The 20,528-nt window shown below is 33.5% G+C and overlaps 1 protein-coding gene across 6 annotated transcripts in view; it reads left to right on the top strand.

Moving 5' to 3' along the window:
• Positions 1 to 20,528, top strand: part of Liprin-gamma (liprin protein kazrin) — a 144,102-nt gene that overhangs the window by 83,258 nt on the left and 40,316 nt on the right. For all 6 annotated transcript variants that reach the window (XM_018516586.1, XM_018516584.1, XM_018516587.1 and 3 more), the window contains one exon: positions 5,025 to 5,137. In XM_018516586.1, coding sequence (XP_018372088.1) covers positions 5,111 to 5,137 — 27 coding nt within the window. In that variant the 5' untranslated portion in view covers positions 5,025 to 5,110. The remainder of the gene's footprint in view (positions 1 to 5,024; positions 5,138 to 20,528) is intronic.

Below are 20,528 nucleotides of genomic sequence, written 5' to 3'. Positions count from 1 at the left end.
TCGTTCATTTTACTTGACATCGAGAAAGTTGGAATTACAAGACGTGACAGATAGTAGATCCAAAAGGTCGTAACGCACACACGTCTCGGTTGTCCCGGAAGTCGAAACGATACGTGTCGCGGTTATGATTTGCAACCACCGCGCCGCATTTTAAACGCGCACGCGACGCGAAATCTTAGCTAGGTATATAATGCATTATGTAAATACGCCGATGTGACCGACGCATTTTACTTCCATCCGATATCAACAGTATCCACCACGAGTATTTCATTCTAATACGGGGTACTAGAAGATGTTAAACCGACGTCATTCATCGTAAAACCCTTTATCAAACCTCCGCAAACGGAGCTCTATCGAGTACCGCTTTATCAGTGCCGAAGGCCATAAAGAGACTCCTGTTTCGCATTAGCCGGCCGTGCGACCTCGATAGTTCCGAGTTGGTGTAAAAGCTCATAAAGAATCTCACTTCCGACACAGGGAGGTGCATAATATCGGTGCGCGCCGTATATCAGTAGATATATTCCCACAACCCCCGCTGTGGCGAGGAAACGACGGAGGCGTATCTACTTCTCTCCGTGTTTACCGTAGACCTATATACCCCCGACCTGGAAGAACCGACCATCCAGGACCACATGGGCTCCCCGTGCACTCTGACATGTATACCGGCGCAAACCGAGGCTGTAGGTGTGTCGAGGCGAGATGCTACAACGCCAAGCCTATCGACATCGCGCGGAATATTTTAATGCGGTCGCCTACTTTCGCGAGGGCACGTTTTTACCTTGCATTACACGCAAGATTTATCGTTTCGGTGGCTGGTGTCGACGAGTTGATTTATTCGCCGGTGTGAAGTTGGCACCCCACTTTGAAAAAATCGATATTTTATACACAGTTCCGTTTGTACCCACAATAGTTCTACAGTTCCTGCTAAGTTTTAACAATAGTTCCGCTGATTTAGCTAAAAAAAAAAAATTTTATAAATGGGGTGCCAACTTCGCGTGGCACCCCAAGTATCGCAAAAATTAATTTTTATCACGAAATTCTAAAGTTTTCGAAGAGTTCTACAGTTCCTGATAGGTTTCAGCGACAGTTCCGGCCTCTAAGTATTTTTAAACAATTTTTTAATGTTAGAGCTGGCACCCCACTACAAGAGTAAAGTACCACGTAATAGTTCCCGCCGACTTTTTGCTATTTATATCAGCGGAACTATTGTTAAAACTTAGCAGGAACTGTAGAACTATTGTGGGTGCAAACGGAACTGTGGATAAAATATCGATTTTTTCAAAATGGGGTGCCAACTTCACACCGGCGATTTATTCCGCATTCCCCAATTTCGTGAATTTGAGAAATTTAAGAAATAAACTAAATCATTATGATTTAACAATTTATGATTTAATGATTCGAGATGAACTAAATATTTAAAATTTCTTAAACCTGATGATTTAACGCACAAAATATTTTTTTTACAAAAGCTGATTTTTTTCGAAAATATTAGATATTAAATATTTTAAATCGGTTATTAAATATTTCTAATTCGGATATAAATATTTTTACATTCGAAGAGTTTAATTTTTATAATATATTATTTCTAATAACGTATACTAATAACAGCGTTGGCTTACATTGGCAATTTATTTTCTTTTGATTTATTCTTGTTACAGTCATAATTATTGGTTCTTGTAATTTTTAAATTTATTATTCTTTTTTAAATAAATATAGTAATTAGTTTTTAATCTGCGTTTAAGGAAATTTGACGTAAATTTTTTGCGTGAAATTACTCTGCAAAAAGCGTGCTAGGAATAATTATAGTTAATCTCTAATGCGGAAGTATGCAGCTGTTTAATCGCGAATCTCCGTCACGAAGCACTACCGAGCGTTCTTCTTTTAGGGTAGTAATGATCGTGCGAGATTATTCGGTAAGGATGCTCGACGTTCCTGATGTGAAAGTGCTTCCTGCTGTGTTTGAAGAACCGCTACAATCTTAAGATCACAGTCCGTGAAGAAAAGGGGTTTTCTGATCTACCCGTTTCAACGTATTTTTTTTCTACTCATCAATCGGCTTAAAGATGACAGATAGAAATCTGAGCTGACGGTAATTGCAAGTTGCTTGATCGCAATTGAACAGATAGTTAATCCTACATTATTTTCTATCTAACTCGTAAATGTCAAAATCACTCAATATTTCTATTTCAGTAGGATGTTTGTAGATACGTATGCAGATATTTAAAATTTTTGAATTGTAATTAAATTTTTATCAATATTTACTTTTAAAGAGAACGATAAGTAGACAGTGATATTCTGTCCAATACTTTTAATGACACAACTGCTATAAGTTCTCTTATTTTTTACTTGTTCTAAGAATATATTTCCACCTTTGTTCAGTTTCTCTCGATCTTTGTGAGCGGAAAGCAATTTTACGACTAGCTATTTCTCCAGATCTGGTGATAATACGTTCGTTCTCCGAGGACTTTGTAGAGCGAGGATCTGCTGGAAAGACGTTCGACGATCTAGAATTCGTATCTTATCGACAAGAAGAGACCTTTGTCTTCAGCAAACAGAACTTAAGTCGATAAAACATGTTTCTCTGGTGTAGCTTAGGTCTTCCTGTGCTCTGGCACAAGCGGCAGTTTAATTGCGCTTAATTGCAACTCCGGCACAACAAATAATACTCTAATCGCGTCAGATTCGTTCCTGATGCCGTCTTCGTTGCGACATCGATTACGCAACAAAACGGCAAACTTGTTTCATGCTTGTATTACTAAAGCTTCGAAGCTTGATTGGCGCGTTCGTATGAAAAATCGTGCGCGTGATTAAAATTGGATTAACGGTAACTATTAAATTATCACCAAAGAGCAGCGGCGCGTGGCGACGCAAAACGTACCATTAATGCAATTATACACTCTCACATAACCTACAATTGGCTTTGGACGATTTAATATTTCCAATGATTTCGCGAGATTTTAAACCGACGATTTTTGGCTGTACTACTTGATATAGCGTTAATTACTCAAAAATCAATCCCACGTAAAGTCAAAATACATTTTTAACTAGGTTCGTTGTAGTATATATCTTCGTCACGTAATTTACGAATTCGCTTCGAATTTTGCTTAGGCCACATCAAAGCCGACATCGCATCGCCGACTACATGTGCATCTCGTTTATGTAGCAAATTTACGTTTAAGCTAGCGCGGTGAGTTCCGGAATGTATTATCCGACATTATAATTCCACCGCTACTCTCTCTATCTCTAGCTTTACTTGAAAGTTGATCGTTTATCAGGAAGTGCAGTTACTGTTTTCCTTTGATAACAACAGTTTTATAAAAGTAAGAGAAACTTGTGAAACATAAAATTGTCTTCGTAATAGAACGGCTTGCTGGAACAGTGGACTAACTCTGTGTAAAAACGGAATTTTATACAAATTTCGAATAAATTCTAAAATTAAAGCGGTGGAAAAACGTTATATTAACTCCACAACATAATCGAGCGTATACGATATTGGTACTTTTTCCATCACTTTAACTTTAGAGTTTATTTGCTCTGTTTTTACAAAATGTGAGTTAGCCCATTGTTGCGGGAAGCTCTTCAATTCTATTAAGCTTATGAACACGTAGCGTGGACGCAACTTATAAGCTTAAACTTCTAATTTCATATGAGCCGAAAGTATACGAAGTGGGTCAAAGCACAACATCACGTACTTCTATCTTTTAAAAACTCTACCAAAGCACGTAGCTTCTGCGCGATATTGCGGAAGCATCGAAGGCGCGTGTCTATATCCTGAGCTTATTCGGGCACCTTTGCAAAACGAGCTGCTCTCACGAACTTGTCGATAACAGTTCGGTAACCCCCAGGCCTTTCCACGTTCGCACCATGATCACCGACTACCACGAGAATTCAATTATCCCGCCGTTCAAACCACCGGCCGGGTGAAGATAATACGAGACGAACAAGCCAGGGGAGACCGGCCATCTTGGGCAATAGTATAAGGTCCGGGCTCGGGAATTCTCTGACTCTCCGCATGTCTCGGATGAAAGGCTCAGCACGACCCAATGGCGCACATACCCGCCGAGTACCCTTCACGTGCCAACGATTTCCGCAAAGCTCGGTCATTTACCGCCGAGATGCGGACACAAGTCTTGATTGAGCTGTAAAACGCTGTACTGCCAACAACTGCAATGTGAACAATATCTCTTTTTGTCAGATGTTTCCTAGAAAAACGTAGGATTATCCGCTACGTGGAGCAATGCTAAATCGGTTTTATTGCTTGTTCAAAATAATAATTTATATCAATAATAATTATTATAATCATTAATTGTAATAATTTGATAGAAAATAATTGTCAGTTTTATTTAACTTCTCCTTTATAGGTATTCGTCAATTTTCTCATTCTTTTTTATGAAAATTATCGAAAATATGTAATGGTATATTTTTGTCTTAAACAAATATGCACTTTCTATGGTCACGTGTTATAGTGTGGCACTAACAATAAGCTTATATCGAACTATCGCTGGATGCGAGGTTATATCTTACTACTATATACTGTAATGTATTGCAATAGTATGGCCGCGCGTTTACCTCATGTTCACAATTCTCTCACTCTCCTCTATTTCTTAGACTTCTATGAACTAACGCAGATATATAATAACAATAAATTTAAGTATCAACCGTGGATCAATAACAACTATAAAATAATTAAAAGGCTTCTTCCATGTACACTAGCTGAATTTAGTGTAGGATCATAGATAATCCATATTTATTATAATTTATATTACAAACCAAACGTTTCGGTCTGTCATCAGACCATTCTCAATAGTAATACATATAATTATGAAATATTTTACGCAATGAACTTATGAAACGAAACGTTTGGTTTGTAATATAAATTATAATAAATATGGATTATCTATGATCCTACACTAAATTCAGCTAGTGTACGTGGAAGAAGCCTTTTAATTATTTTATAGTTATAATAACAATTTTTACCAATATCGTCTATAGTGCATTTGCAATCGATTTTTTTCTGATTGCAGCTCTGAAGACGTTGAATCGTTTGAACAAGGAAGGCGAGGCGCTTGCCCTTCAAGATGATCTCACAACGCACCCCACCTTGGCCTTGATGCGGCGCATCCTTGCAGATGCACAGGTAACATTAGCAAATTCTGAACGAGCGCTTTGCAATACTAATGTACGACACATCGAACAATATTTAATTTATTCAGACTTTCTGGACACAACTGAAAATACAGTGTTACGTGTAATCTGATAATTCTATCTTCTTGATCTTTAATAGAAACATAGATCACAGCATACTTAGTTAAACACGCTATTATAAATCGTCTCACGCGAACTCCACGCCCGAATCAAACATCCCCTATGCCAGAAGTTAATTATCGAACAGATATAGCTGCATATAAGCCCATTGATGTCGAAATTTATTGTTTACGTATGAAATTGGATATTAGATATGTATTAACAAACGCCGCATCGCGGATTTTAATAAAGTGTATATTTTAAGTTTTTCATGAAAACTTTGAGTGGTACGAATGAAATTGCGGAACGTTATTAACCTTCTAACGCGCGCGCGGTAAGGTAATTTTCAGAATGTGTTTTTAGAAAAGGGTGAGAATCCAATCTAATATTCTATCTTGTTCATTTTTCATATAATCTATATATAAAATAGATAAGAGTAAACGATAACATGAACTTTTCCTTTGTCGATTAATAGATAAAAAAATAAATAATTAAATATAATAATTCAACTGACATCGATTTTGGTAATAAAAAGATCAATTTTATTTAAACGTTCTTTCTTCTCAAGGCTTAAATTTTTACGATTGAATTTTGACGCGAGAAGAAAGCACACCGAGAGGCAAAGAAACAATTTCCATAACCATAGAAATTGATGTGCGTTTATTCAAACTGGAAACCCGTCAAAAATGTTTCTTCATTGTGAGGGGATGAGCAGCCCTCTTGAGAGACGAGAGGTGCGCGTCGATTTTCAAGAAAGTGGGGAACCGAGAATTCGGTGGGGTTAATTGTTAGACGAACGGAGGGGTCGCTCCATTGATAGTGGATTCCTTTGTCCACCGCCAACCATTGTTACCTACGCACGCGCGACGCCCGGCTCTGCGATTTGCCGACATTTTCCTACGGCTGCTGCCTGATGTTTATTACGAAGAGAGATGTTGGATGTTGTCGGGGAGAATTGTTCGCACCAGTTGGAAGTAAAAAAAGTGGCCGGTGGTAACGCTCGTGACGGATTTATCGATGCAAGTAAAGTAACAAAATAAGGGTTGGGGTGGAAAAAGTGTCCTTCGCGTGATTCGTTGTTAGGTGTTTCGTATGAACCCTCCTGTTAGATATAAGACTGTTTCGTGTCACATGTTTCATATCTCGTTACGATCAATACAACTAGTACTCACGTAATATTCTTATGAGAAATTTTTCGTATCTAAAAATTTCATGTTTAATAAAAACGTAATAAAAACGGGCTAACATTTCGCAACGATAAGATAATTAAATGGTTTCTCAACAATTCTTTTTAATTTAATAATTTGATAATTTCAGCTAATAATTAATTTATACTGGCAACAGGTCTCTGTTTGTCTGCGTAACTAATTAAACGAAACCATTCTCGGCGATTTGTGCTTCTCAAAGTAGTCAAGAAAAGAGAATGAAGTAAAAAACGCGGGTATCTACCGTTCCCCATCTAAAATTGGAAAATCAAAGTTACGCGTCAGGAACATATAAATTAATCTATTAAAATCGAGAATGGCGTCTATGTATATTTGAGTAGGCTTTAAAGACGGATGCAAAGGACAAAATCCTTTTGTAATGATTCAGGCGATGCCATGCCGATAGAATAAGCATCGAAGAGATATTTTGCTACTGGGGTTTCCACCTTAGACACCTCATGATGAAATGCAGATTTATATATGTACATAAACTTGTATGTAAGAAAAGATTCACGAGAATTGAAAACTTGAGAATAAATAAATGTCTGCAAATAGCAATGTAGTCTCAAATATTTGCACGGGAAGAGAACTGCTAACAGAAGTTTTGCCAAAGTATGTAACTATATAGATACAGATTTAAAAATAATTTTGTTCGATTATCGAAATAATTATGACGTCTATGCTAGTTGTTGGAAAATTGTCAAAACTTGTTTGCAACATTGCTGATTATGCTTGAACGTCCATAATTATTTTAATGTTACGACAAAGTTATTTTCAGATCTAGCTAAATTTTTAGATATTTCAGCAAAATCCTTCTTTGCAGTTTTTTATTTTAAAAAAATGCAAATTTTATTTACAATATCTACTATCAGTATCTAATTAAAATTAATATACAAGTTGTAATAGTTGATGTAACATTCAATCAGCACAGTTGATTTGTATATCCAATGGAATTGATTCAGGAATTAATTAATGTAAAGCACATGTGCCAAAATTTCGTATCTTCCGTTAATTAAATTTGTGAATGCAATGCGTTTGTTTTGCCTACGTAAAACAAACGATATTACCATCGTTAATATCTCACTGTCTCACAATAATTGCAATATCGCTTTTAATACAAAAATCCGCGCGCTACGGAAACGTGTTATTCGATATTGATCACGCTGCACGCGCGAATAAAAGGCGAACAGGAATGACCGAACTTCCATTTTAGCGTGTCATTCATTTGGAGCGTAACGCGCGTCGAAAGCACTCGCTGTTAAAAGAGCCGTCAGACTTGTTAATGTTTGATATCATGATTTTCGCAGGGCGGATAGATTAATGTTGGCGCTTGGCTAATTTCGTGGCGTATTGCCGGCGATACGATGGTGAATTGCAGAACGTTTTATGCAGCATAATGCGAGAGATGCAATTACATCACAAATACAGAATCATGCGTATATAAATATTCCATCGAGGCTTCAATTGTTATCATATTATTATTGAATTTTTGTTATTTTGTGATACATATATGTGACGGCTTGTATATCAATTCAATATTACAAGTGTGAACGTGTAAAAATATTTCATTAGAGTTTGCGTTGGAAGAATTTGCACATTTCAGAGTTGTTATGCAAGATTTTTTAGAGGTTTCAAGTATTCATAAACAGACCCGACAATAATATATTTTATGACAACTAATTATTAATTTAATATTATAAGTCTCTCTCTCTGAGTTTCATTCTCGAAAAATATCGCATATGGAAATATTGTATATGTTACGTACCTATGTTATAGATCTTTTATTATTTTATATTTTTTAAAAATAAGATCTCTGAACATATATATATTTATTAGAGGATCGTATCAGAAAAAGAATTAATTCGCGCGTTTCGGAGTTATGCTACGCAAAATTTTTGGAACGTTTCAAACCTTCATAATTAGATCCGGTAATGACATATTCTTGGTGGGAAGATCTCACGGAAGAGACGCAGATTCGGATTATTATAGTTATAGTTATAGTTAAATCACACGCGACACGTCGCGCATAAACACGTTATCGCAATTTCGAGATTAATGCAATCAAACCGATGCGATGGCCCGCAGTTTGCTGACAATGGACACGTGCACGGCGAAATTAAAGTTGAGCCGTGCTTGCGTTCCGCAATTATAACGTCATAAAAATCGCGGCAATAATTTGTATCCGGTGAGGTAACATAATGTGAGGCGAGAACATTATCATGTCATGGGATTAGTGGAGGAATTTCCTGTAATATGACTGAATATCACGTGTCAATTATCTTACGTTAATTACGGATCATATAACGCTCGGATATCTAATCTAAATATATAATTATCATCAATTTAAATGTTATAATTATTCAAATATATAATTGGAAAATAACATGGAACGCGCGTAAGGTGGATGGAAATTAACACATTGGAGAATTATATGTCATAGAATATATTTATTATCTACATATATTAGGGGATCTACATATCGAAGGGAAATACCTTAATTAAAGTATTATTAATAAAGTATTATTAATTAATAATAAAGTAGAAAATGGAGGAAATTACTTTGATTAAGGTATTCATTCATCTTCCCTTCGAAACAAATCAATTTTGGAGACGAAAAACGGCAGGAATTAAGTTTAACACCTAATATATTTGGTTATATAATTTTTAATTTCACAATAATATTATTATTCAGAAAATCCAGATTTCAGTCCCAATTACCATTGAACGATCAAAGTGTCGACGATCGCATCTACCTATATTGTACATTGAGAAATATATGAAATGCATGGTCGTTCTTTGCTACTTCAGCGCAAACAGCCCTTAAAAAGCACGCGTTACAGCTTTTGAGTCAGGCAACAGAAAAAGTCGCGCTTTCAATCGCGCCCCCGTTTCCAAAAGATGATCAATCGGCCGCCGAGCAATATCCGGCGGAAGGAGAATTTCCACTCGACGTTTCAAGGCGAAATCGCCCCATTATACCCGCGTTTGAATTTCGATCTCCTGCGCGTATCGGCGTATCTACGCGACAGAAACGGGAACCCGTAGAGAGAGAGGGGAACGAGAACGACGGAAGGCGTGTACCCGAGGGGAAAAGAGGAAGCTGTCGTGAGCGCCGGTCGGGTCGCAGGACACATAGAAAAGGAGAGACGTGACGAGGCATATGAATTGGGCATAATGTCGCCTTAACGTACATACACCGTGGAACGGATACGCGCTGACAGAGCCGGTAACAAAGTTTCTCAGCCGCTGGATACGATCGATACGAGCGATATCACAAAGTTTAAATGCGGCTTCGCTCGCTGCGACAAGAAACGTTACCGTGAATCTCGCGAAAGTGGCGACAGTAATCAGAAATTTATGAAAACGATACAGCTTCTCGAAGTAGCGTTTCGTAACGATTTTTTTTTTATTTTCAGAGAGATTGTTTTCTTATTTAAAAAATGACACGTTTAAAAAAATTAAAGAAAAGGGGAAAATATGTTTTTTCAACTTGACAGCTAATCAAATAATATCGACAAAAAGAATATATTCTTAATATAATCGAATGTCATTTTTGTCATTTTTTTCGCATCTCTTCTTTGAAAACCACTTCTTTGAATTATGACGCTTTTGACTGGTAAATATTTTTCTCCTAAAAATATGGAAAATTTTTCATAAATTGCGAGTACTCGAAAAATGTACTTTGCATGCATTTAATAACTATGTGTAACAGCTTTGTTATTAAAAATATAATAATGACGACAAAGAAAACACAAAGCATGTTTTCAAATTATGAAGATTCTGACAATTTTTTTAAATCACCTTTTTTAAATTGTGACATTTTTAATAAAATTAGTTAATTTTTTTGATTATTTAAAGAGTAATATTTACTTAACTCATTCATGATAATAATTTTAAAAATCACGTTTTTTTAGTTGCGTTATTTTTTAAATAAACGATATATCGATTTCAGCGTTCTATTATTTAAAGTTTAAATGATACTGAGGTACCAGATGACATTGTTAGCGAATATCTTGGCAGTAATTATTTTCTCACGAAAGTTGTCGAAGTTGCGTCCGATGTCTGATGATAACGTAGTCGATCGCATTGCATCGCATCGATTGGAAAAAAATTAGAGGAAAAGAAGCGAGCGCGCGCAAGAGAGAGAGAGAGAGAAAGAGAGATAGGGAGAGATATGATGAATAAAGAGAGAGGAAGTACGTGCACTCGGCTACGTCAAGAATAATAAGGACATTCCCGCGAGACGACCTTGCGTACGTGGCATGGTTGTCCCTGCTGGCAGAACAAAAAAGTGATGCTCGTATAATAAGAGCGTGTCTACGCAAATTATGAAGAAAAATATGGATGTCAGCCGATGGAACATAAAATCTTTGACGCTTAGATTTTACGCAAGGTATACAAGAACTTATAAAAACTTTTTTTACGATTTGTATGAAACGCATGGATTTTTTTTATATGAAACAGCTTTGTTAACCCTTGTGACATATCACACACACACACATTTTCTATTTTTAAATTCTCTCTCTGAGCTATTATAGTATATTATGTTATTTTATATTATATTGTATTATAAAAAGATTTGCGCATATATTAATTATTTGTTATGTTACTTCTGGAGTTAAAATAATGGTTAACATATAATTTTGTATAATACATACTTTTATGCGATATAAAATATTATTTTATTTTTATAAGTAAAAAAATCGAATTGATGAAGATTCAATTTTTATAAATCACAATTGATATTACTACACAAAGATATACGCAGCTTGCTAAGCATTTTACAGAAATATAAAATATTTTCAAACCATTATTATCAGAAAAATTAATAATTATTAATAAAAGCATTTGAAGTAGGTTCAAATATTTAACGAAGTATATATGACGAACGCTTGTCTTCGTCATGAATATTATTATATCTAGCAATTAATGCAGAACGTTTCGCTGAAAGCTAAAACGCGTACATTAAGAGCCGTCACATGATCACAGATATTGCACACACAGATAACAGCCGCAAATGAGAGCGCGCTGCCGCAGTAGACGAAAAGCAGCGGTTGGAGAAAGCAGAGAGGATTCATCAAGAGAGAAGGTGAATGCCATTTAGCGGCTGAACAAACACCACCGCGAAATGACGAAGAGGGATGAAATGACAAGACGATAAGAGAGCTACTGATTTCGTATATGTTTTTCAGCCATTTCCACCGTATTAACTTATGTGTGGGAAATGCAGAAACGCACAGCTTTTTTAATTTCCCAACAAAATATTTCCTGTTCCTCTGCAGCTATAAAATTAAAAAAAATATATATATTTATTTTTTTTACGAGTGCATATTATATATATATATATAATATATGTATAGGTTTATGTATGTATATATATATATATATGTGTGTATGCACCTTGTAAAAATGTACAATTTCATGTTGGATTTAAAGATTAATGAATAAAATATTTTTTACTCCGCTACATTATTTTTCGTCACCGCCATAACATATGAAGAATATTTTTTTTCCAAATAATTTAAGTACATATTATTTGAAATTATAGTTTTTTCTTGAAATAATTTTATTTGGAATATCCTTTTTATGTTAAATTTAAATATGAAATACGAACATATAATCGATATATACATACTTTTTATTAAATTATACGGTTTCTATATGTTTGTAAAAAAAGATTACACATTGAGGAATATAGTAATCATTATCAAGAAATCATTTTTCTATTCAGAATTAAGGTTTTAAGATCGCAGAAATGATTGATGTATTGAAATGTGTATACAACATATTTAATATTATACATTAAATGTCTTTACTATTATTTTTTATATTTTATATATAATATTATTACTTTATATATTATTAAATGTGTTTGTATGGTAATCAACATTAACTATAATTTTCTAAAAGCGAAAAAGAGGCTTTCTGTGTGTTATATAATGTTGATGGGGGTTTGTTAAATATTTCTGAAATTTTGAGCGGATGAAATTTTTTGTGGAAAATGGGTAAACGTGCTATTCTTAACTTAAATGAACTTTAACTGTTCGGTAAAAATTTTACGGAAGCAAATATGGGGCAAAATTGCACGATTTGCGTGATCGGTGTGATACTAAAACAAATCCTCTTCAAATTACACAATTCTTACAAAAATTCTAAAAAATAGTCGATTACATCTGCAAATTTTTTTATTTTATTTATACGTCATATATATAAAATAGATTTTATTTCTGCTCTTTTTATCACTAGATATTGTTACATTAGGTCGGAGCATGCTTTTTGCTACCTTCTTTGTCATTACTGTATTTTGCTGCGTAACGAAGTTATTACACATAGTTATTACTAAATGCATGCAAAGTACATTTTTCGGATGCTCGCAGTTGCGAAAGACTTTCCGCATTTTTATGAGAAAAATATTTACGAAATGTTTGGATTAATACGGAATGTCTGCGCAAAAGCCGAGTGATGTAAAAATTTCGTTTACATGACAGCCGCGAATGCAAGAGAGTGGAGAAACAAAATAAATACGCATGGAGAGTAGAATCTATGTAAAATCAACGTTATGAATTCGCGTGTGTGAATGAACAGAGAAATGTATGCGCGAGAATTATGGAATCTATTATTAATTCACGTTTTAATGAATTCATCAAACATTGTTTTAAGAGCGTGGATTATATGACAAATTTTCCGGCATAAACGGTACTTTAACATTTTGAAAACATTTTTGCTTTAATTAAGATAATATTAATTTTCTTTTAATTGCTCTGTATGAAAATTTATATATCGTACATGGTTACTGTCTGTATAAAATAATATCTGCAGAATACACACGCCGTCATTTTGGTGATTAACTTTTGTATCCGATACGCATTTTTCAATTATTTATAGCGTTTTGTTTAAATTATCTCTTTTACATATTCGTACTTGGAATTCATTTTATCATATAAAATTCCGCATATGCCACGCGTGAGAATAAAAAAACTTGATGGAGCAGAAAACATCGCGGTGAGTCATGCTTGTAAAAGTCACGTTGATTCTCTACGCGAGCGTGAATAGGCGCCATCCTCCGTTTCATTTTTGTGTAAGCGTACAAGCGTACATTACGTGCCTTAACAGTAACCGTAATGGATTAACCCTCTTTAACCCGCGCGTCAGCCCGTCTATTTCGTTTCCACTCCAATTCTCTTTGGCCAGTGAGGGATGAAAGAAAATGTCGCCCGTCACCCCTACTTTCGAAGCGGCTTGTCATTTGTTTGTTTTTCCGTTTTGTAATTTTTTTCCTGCTGGAAAATAGCGACGAGTACTCTGTGTGTGTTGGCTGTATGTGTGTGTAGTTACACGCGAACCTGTGTAAGCCGATTTGACAACGACACGCTATTCCTATATTTAGCAACATTCCGTCCTGCAATTGTTGCGCAATGTATTGCGATGAACCATTTTGGATTGAACCATATAATTTAACGGGAGAGGTTAAACGGGTCTGGCAGTGGTTTTACGATAATGTATCGAACGTGTCGGAAATAATTTTACATTATTTTTGTCACCGCAACTGCTTGCTTTTAAACGATGATTCAGGATCGATTTTCCCGACATCCTATGCACTACTGACTGCAGTTAATTTTGCGCAATTGGAAAATTTTTACGTAGAAAATACGTGACAGATATTAGTGAAAAAATATTTAACTACTTTAAAAAGAATGTTCATCCATATATAAAAATAAATGTTCAATGTTCTTTATTTTTAATAAAATAATCAATAAAATTAAATTAATAGTACATTAAAAAAATTATTGACATATTTTAAAAACTACATTGTCAGTTACTGAAAATTTAGTACACGGTGGAAGAGAAAATGATTCTGGATTCGAACGTCGTATAATTTGCATTTCTTTAATTTTATTCTGCTACAGAAGTGGATCAAAATCAGATTGATAAAAATTAATTTAATTTTTAGTCTTTTTTTTCTCATTTTCTCTCCATCTATTACATAGGAATTTTATCTTGTTTAAAAAATAAATTGTGATAATTATTTAATTAATCATACATACAGCTGATTAATTTTTGATTGCTTCTTTTTAATTTACTTATAATATTTGTACAGTGCAATATTATAAATTTATTTTGAAGAGAAAAAACTCCATCTCATGAATTGACCACAAAATATCATTTATAAAACTCAAACCATATTTTCATATATCTTGTATGTTGAAAACTGTACGTTTTAATTCGTACGCTTGTTTATTATTTCATTATATTACGCAATATGTGCTATTTGCATATTTTTTATTATTAAAATTTATTTAACGTACACTTTAACAAATGGAAAATTATAGAAAATAGTAAAAAGTTTCTTATAGTTATGATAATTAGAACTTAATTATTATTATAAAAGCGCAACTAAAAAATTAAAAATTTGACATTCTACAAAATTTAATAACACATGTATAAAACTCTGTCTGATGAACAAGACAGATTTATTATTGCATGAAATCTATCTTTATTGTGAGTTAAATTATTATTTAATAAACTGTTGTTTAAATTAAGCTGTAATAAATACAAAGAAAAAATTTACAAATTTACAAATTTACAATTGTTTTAAAATTTTTACTTAATGTGGCGGAATAGTTTCATTTCGTAATAGTTTATCCCTTATACGTGCAAATACGAGATATGGGCGATATGGAATATTTCTTCGTTAAATCGACAGCGCCAAAGCCAAAACCTACCGGGCAGACGAAATATTTCATCTATTCTAGTCGATATTGAGTCGCAATTTTCAGAATAAAAAAATCGTGTGTTCTGACCTCTGCACTGGTAAAAAATATGTATATTTTTTTAACTTTTGTATTATTCATTTTTAGAGAAAATTAATGTTTGGAAGATCCAGCAATTAATCTGGAATAATTGAACTTAACCTAATCAGTTTACAATTTATTAACAAATAATATCACAAAAAGATTTATACTTTATGATCTCTTAGTAATTATTTATAGTTACAAAAAGCTACACAGAAATAATTTTGCTGAAGTATTATATCTAAAAATTTATATATAATACTTCAGCAAAATTATTTCTGTGTAGCTTTTTGTAACTATAAATATAATTACTAAGAGATCATAAAGTATAAATCTTTTTATGATATTATTTGTTAATACAGATCTAAAAATAATTTTAAATTATCAAAATAATTATATAGAACGTTTAAATGTTGATGATAATGTTGTAACAAGCTTTAATATTTCTAACAATCACTTGCAGCGTTCTATATTTATTTTGATAGTCCAAAATTATTTTCTATATTTAGTTAAATTTTTGAATACTTTAATAAAGCCCCTTTATTCCATTTTATAACAATTTCTAAAAATCAAAAACTAAATTGAGAATTGTTACAATCATATCATAGATTTGTTATACATATAGAACTTTTTGTGGTTTTTATCGTTATTTCCAAAATTTGTACAAAATTTGTTGCTCAAGCGAACTTAGTGTTCTGTCTTTCCCTCTACACGCTCGTGTACGGCTGCCAGTTTACATTTCCTCCATTTTTTTCCGTGTTTATGAAATTCCGCTTCCGCGAGCTCCGCGGGCGAGTAGGAAATTGCCTTTCCTCTTTTTATTAGGCTCAAACTTTACTGCCGCCGACGGAGCAGTTAAGCTGGTCGGTTTGTGCGCGCGGCAGTCCCTATATTTGCATTTGAAACACGCCTTGTGGCATGGGCCTCGTCTACGACAAAGCGGTGAATTGGCTATTTAGCTGCGCTTGCGATCCTCAAAAAGTCGTGAGCTTCCGGCACACGCGTTCTACTCGCAGAAACACTTCTCGCACTTCTGTCTCGCATCCTAACAGTCTAGGCTCTTGGATCAATTTAAAAATGAATATTATTATCTGCGATATAATGAAAACCATTTATCACTAATTCAAAAATTGCGAAGAATTCTACTACTAATAACATATATTAAAATTATAGGAAAATGACGAGATTAATAGGATATTTACATAAAAAGAACGATTTTGCTGAGAGATGTAAAATGTTGCTTGATATAAATTTGAAAATGATTTTGTTGGAAACTTAAACTAGTTTCTAGAATATTAAAATTTTTTGCTCATTATTTTTTAGTTAATTAATAATTATTATTTGATGGTTCAACAAAATTATTTTCAGATCTATATCTAACAAAATTTTAGATCTTTTAGCGAACTCGTTCTTTCCGAAACATCATCCAAAAAATGTACATAATAGGTTCAAACATGTGTATCGCACGATTCACATACTTAAGTAAATATTGAAAATTTATTATTTTTCAGAATCTATTAACAAAATTTTACAAATTATTTGATAGCTTTTTGTTTCACGAGCGACAAACTTAATTCATATTTCTTAAACGAATACGAGATCATAAAGATCGTAAAAATTATTGAATCATCTTATGAATTATCAGACACCATTATAGATATAAATGAAGGCAGAAACGTCTCTCTCCAAATTAGCTATGTTAAAATACAATGATATCAGTCGATACCATGATAGATCCGAGTGCAATGAACCTTTTCGGAACGTGACGGATGAACATAAGCTTAATGCGCGCGCGAAATTATTCATCCGCGCCTATAATTATCCCAACTCCCGGCGAAAGACGCTAGGATGTCCTATAATACATCCGCCCTGTCGTTTATACGTAAATGCATGAAGTCGCTGATAGCGAAATGTAAGTCTTTAATCGTCCTTAAAATCTGCATCAACCGCCTTGGTATAACAGATCCAGAGATTAGAAAGATCACAAAGATTGTTCAGCCACAGTTTACTGAAACGTACTTACGAAATATGTATACAGAAAAAACGGTTTTGCTGGAGCATCTAAAAATTTAGCTAGATATACTTAAGTCTAAAAGAAATTTTTATTGGACTGTGTCAAGTAATTATATGGAAAGCTGAAGCATAACAATAAGCGTCATTGTTACAAAAAGTTTAGATATTCTAGCATAACTAGAACATCTTACATAATTATTTTGATGAACGGCAAAATTATTTTAAGATTTATATCTAGCTAAATTTTTAGATAATACAATAAAACTTACTTAGTTGATATAGTGTAGTCAGTAAAACTATGGATACTTATTTAAAAAATTATGTAGCATGTTTGAAAAATTATTCGACACATTGGGTGAATTATTGTACATATTTTGGGATATACAAAATTTTATGACATTTGTAGAAAGATCGCTATAACGATTTTGAACTTAACTTTCTTAGAAAGCTAACGAGTTGTGAAAACTATTTAACTTTTGAATAATTACATTCCCTCTTCAAGAGTGTTTTCGGATATATAAACGCGATCGAACAGGACTGGAATTTCAACAGTAAACAGTTACAGTTAAGTCGCGTAAACACCGTGTAATGTAAGCTCATGACACACCCCTCGCGTTATACGTACAATTAGTCGCGTAACTCAATGCAACAGTAATTGATGAAACATTGCCACGAAACTGCGACAGCAGCACAATTTGTTGCATCCGTTTATTATCCACACAATGATTACGTGTAACTGATTGCGAGTGAAACAGCGTAATAACGTTATGTTGCACTCGGAACACAAAGTGACTCGTATTGCTATATTTACACGTCTCAGAATATTTTCTATTTATAACGCAGATTTCAGGCGCCGCAAGTACTGGATTAAATTAAATTACTAGGTATTATAATTCTATTTATTAATTAAGCGCCGGAACATTCAACTGATAAGTTTCTCGAAGTATCCGGTAGCAATATATTGATCACGAAAAAATATTTCTTCCGCGTTGCACATAATACAATTTTAATTCACTGAAACAGATAAATGTAAATATAATTTAACTTCAGTTTTAACTTTTGCTGCATTTTTTAAATATTTTTTTAATATTTGTGCTGGATGTATAAATCGTCGCCATATTCAATCTGCTAATTTCGATCTTAAATTTTTATAAAAAAAAATAATTTTAATTCATCCCTTATACAAATTGTGTACATCATATACATTGTAAGATAGAACATTATGCAGATCTATTTTTTATTTCTAGTTTCAGCAAATAATTAAATTAGATCAGAAATATTCTCAATTTTATTAATTATAAGTTTATTGCATTTTTCAAAAGACTCAATGAATGACGGTACAAGAAGAAAAAAATAACGTCATATTTTTTACATTTATTTTGTAACTGTAATTTTTTAATTAAAATAATAAGTAGAACTTTGTACACATTTCTTCAAACATAATAGTGAGTTTAAGAAAACAAGCTATATAAATGGTTCTTTGTCTCGTATATTTATCTTTTATTTTTAATAAAGTATATCCATGTTTAGAAAAAAAAAGTCAGTTGGGAGTTGTCTCTGCAACACTCTCAACTTTACTTTCACGCAAGCAACGAAAAGTGTAAGTTTCAAAGTTACACCAGTTCTTCTGATCCCTTCGGATTATTTATTCAAGCTTACAGCGTGTTTCCAGCGTGAGGCGAAAAAACATACATTAGAGAAATTATTTTTCTTATATTATTTTGTTCAAGTCTGACAAACAGAATCGACGTTTATAAAACTGACTAATTTATTTAAAAATTTACATAAAAATATTATCTATTAAGCACCAAAATCCTTTTTGATCGAATATATAATTCTTTCTCTTATTTATATTATTTATTGCTCCATTTTCCACATATTCATCGTTTCGTTTATACGCAGTATACACAAAAATACATTAAGAAGCGGATTAAAGTTTAGAGTCATACCTCGCCCACACACACAACACAACACACACATCTTAAACTGATTATTCTTTTCTTGTGATGTCCCTACCGTTATTCGATTTCCATTTTTGGATAGGACCGTACTTTGATGTCCAGCCTACATGAAAAGAAGCTACGAGAGAAGACCAGTTTGCCTTGATGCTTCTAGTTTGGCCCACATTAGAAACCTGAAACGGCGTGACAGGAACACCCGGGAAGTTGTTATTTAAATAGCAGCACGTGCCGTATGTCCTCTCGCTTATGTGGCTAACATTTTCGTGCATCTCTCAGCAACACACTCTCCTGTTGTTCAATCCAATAAAAAATAAACAAATGCGCGAAAGGAGGGAGGAATTGTCAATTTTTGTCATTTTACTCCGATTCGTATGCTGCGAGCGTTATCATCTGATTATATCGTTGATATATAGTTATTTACATCATTGACATTTACTTTTACCCTCGGCATTGCACTGTAATATGAAATCCCAGGATTCGCAGAATAATACATGCCGCCAATAAATACTTCATGTCGCCCGCGGACTTACGATTTAATATTCATCTCTTTTAACATTTATTCCGTTCTGCAGCCGCTCATTAATAATAAAACGTCATTACATACATCGCATATATTACGATTGTTCCTGTGAAGCCGACATGTGTTTGACACCGATATCTATATTAAATCTATTGTCGTACAAATATCGCGTATGGAGAAGACTAAGTATGCAACTCAAGTTATGCAATTAGAACATTATATCTGAAAATAGCAAAAGAGGTAGGTTAATGAGATGCCATATGATATCTCTGATATTCAACATTAATAAATAACAAATCTATTCAGCCATTCTATCTTTTTCTTTTTTAATTAACTAGACAAATTTTTTTGCGTTTACAAAATTGTTAATCATGAAAGTGTTATTTCTTCAAAATAAAAAGTTAAAATATTAATAACTTTTATCTATACAATTTTGAACGAAATTTAATTTTTGCTAACATATCCTCCTTTATAAGACATGTTCCTCAAACTTATTCTCTATTTTATAAGATAAAAATATATATAAAAAGTTTTTCATTTCCCAAAAATTTCGTGAAATAACTGTTATAACTGTATTTCTCTTTTAATATCACATTCTTCAATTAAATTCGATATCCCGCAACACGCACGCTAATAATTTTCGCGCAATGGAAATCGCTGTTGTCTTCGCGGATTATCGCCGCTCAGGGCGAAAATCGATACCGTTCTCTACGTGACTCGAGTCGCGGCAATTACAACGAACGATTCCGCATCGCAACGCGAGGAAAAAGCCTGGGAGGAGAGAGAGAGAGAG

The sequence above is a fragment of the Trachymyrmex cornetzi genome, unplaced genomic scaffold, assembly GCF_001594075.2.
Source record: "Trachymyrmex cornetzi isolate Tcor2-1 unplaced genomic scaffold, Tcor1.1 scaffold641, whole genome shotgun sequence".
Classification (NCBI taxonomy): domain Eukaryota; kingdom Metazoa; phylum Arthropoda; class Insecta; order Hymenoptera; family Formicidae; genus Trachymyrmex; species Trachymyrmex cornetzi.
This window is presented reverse-complemented; position numbering and strand designations above follow the sequence as displayed.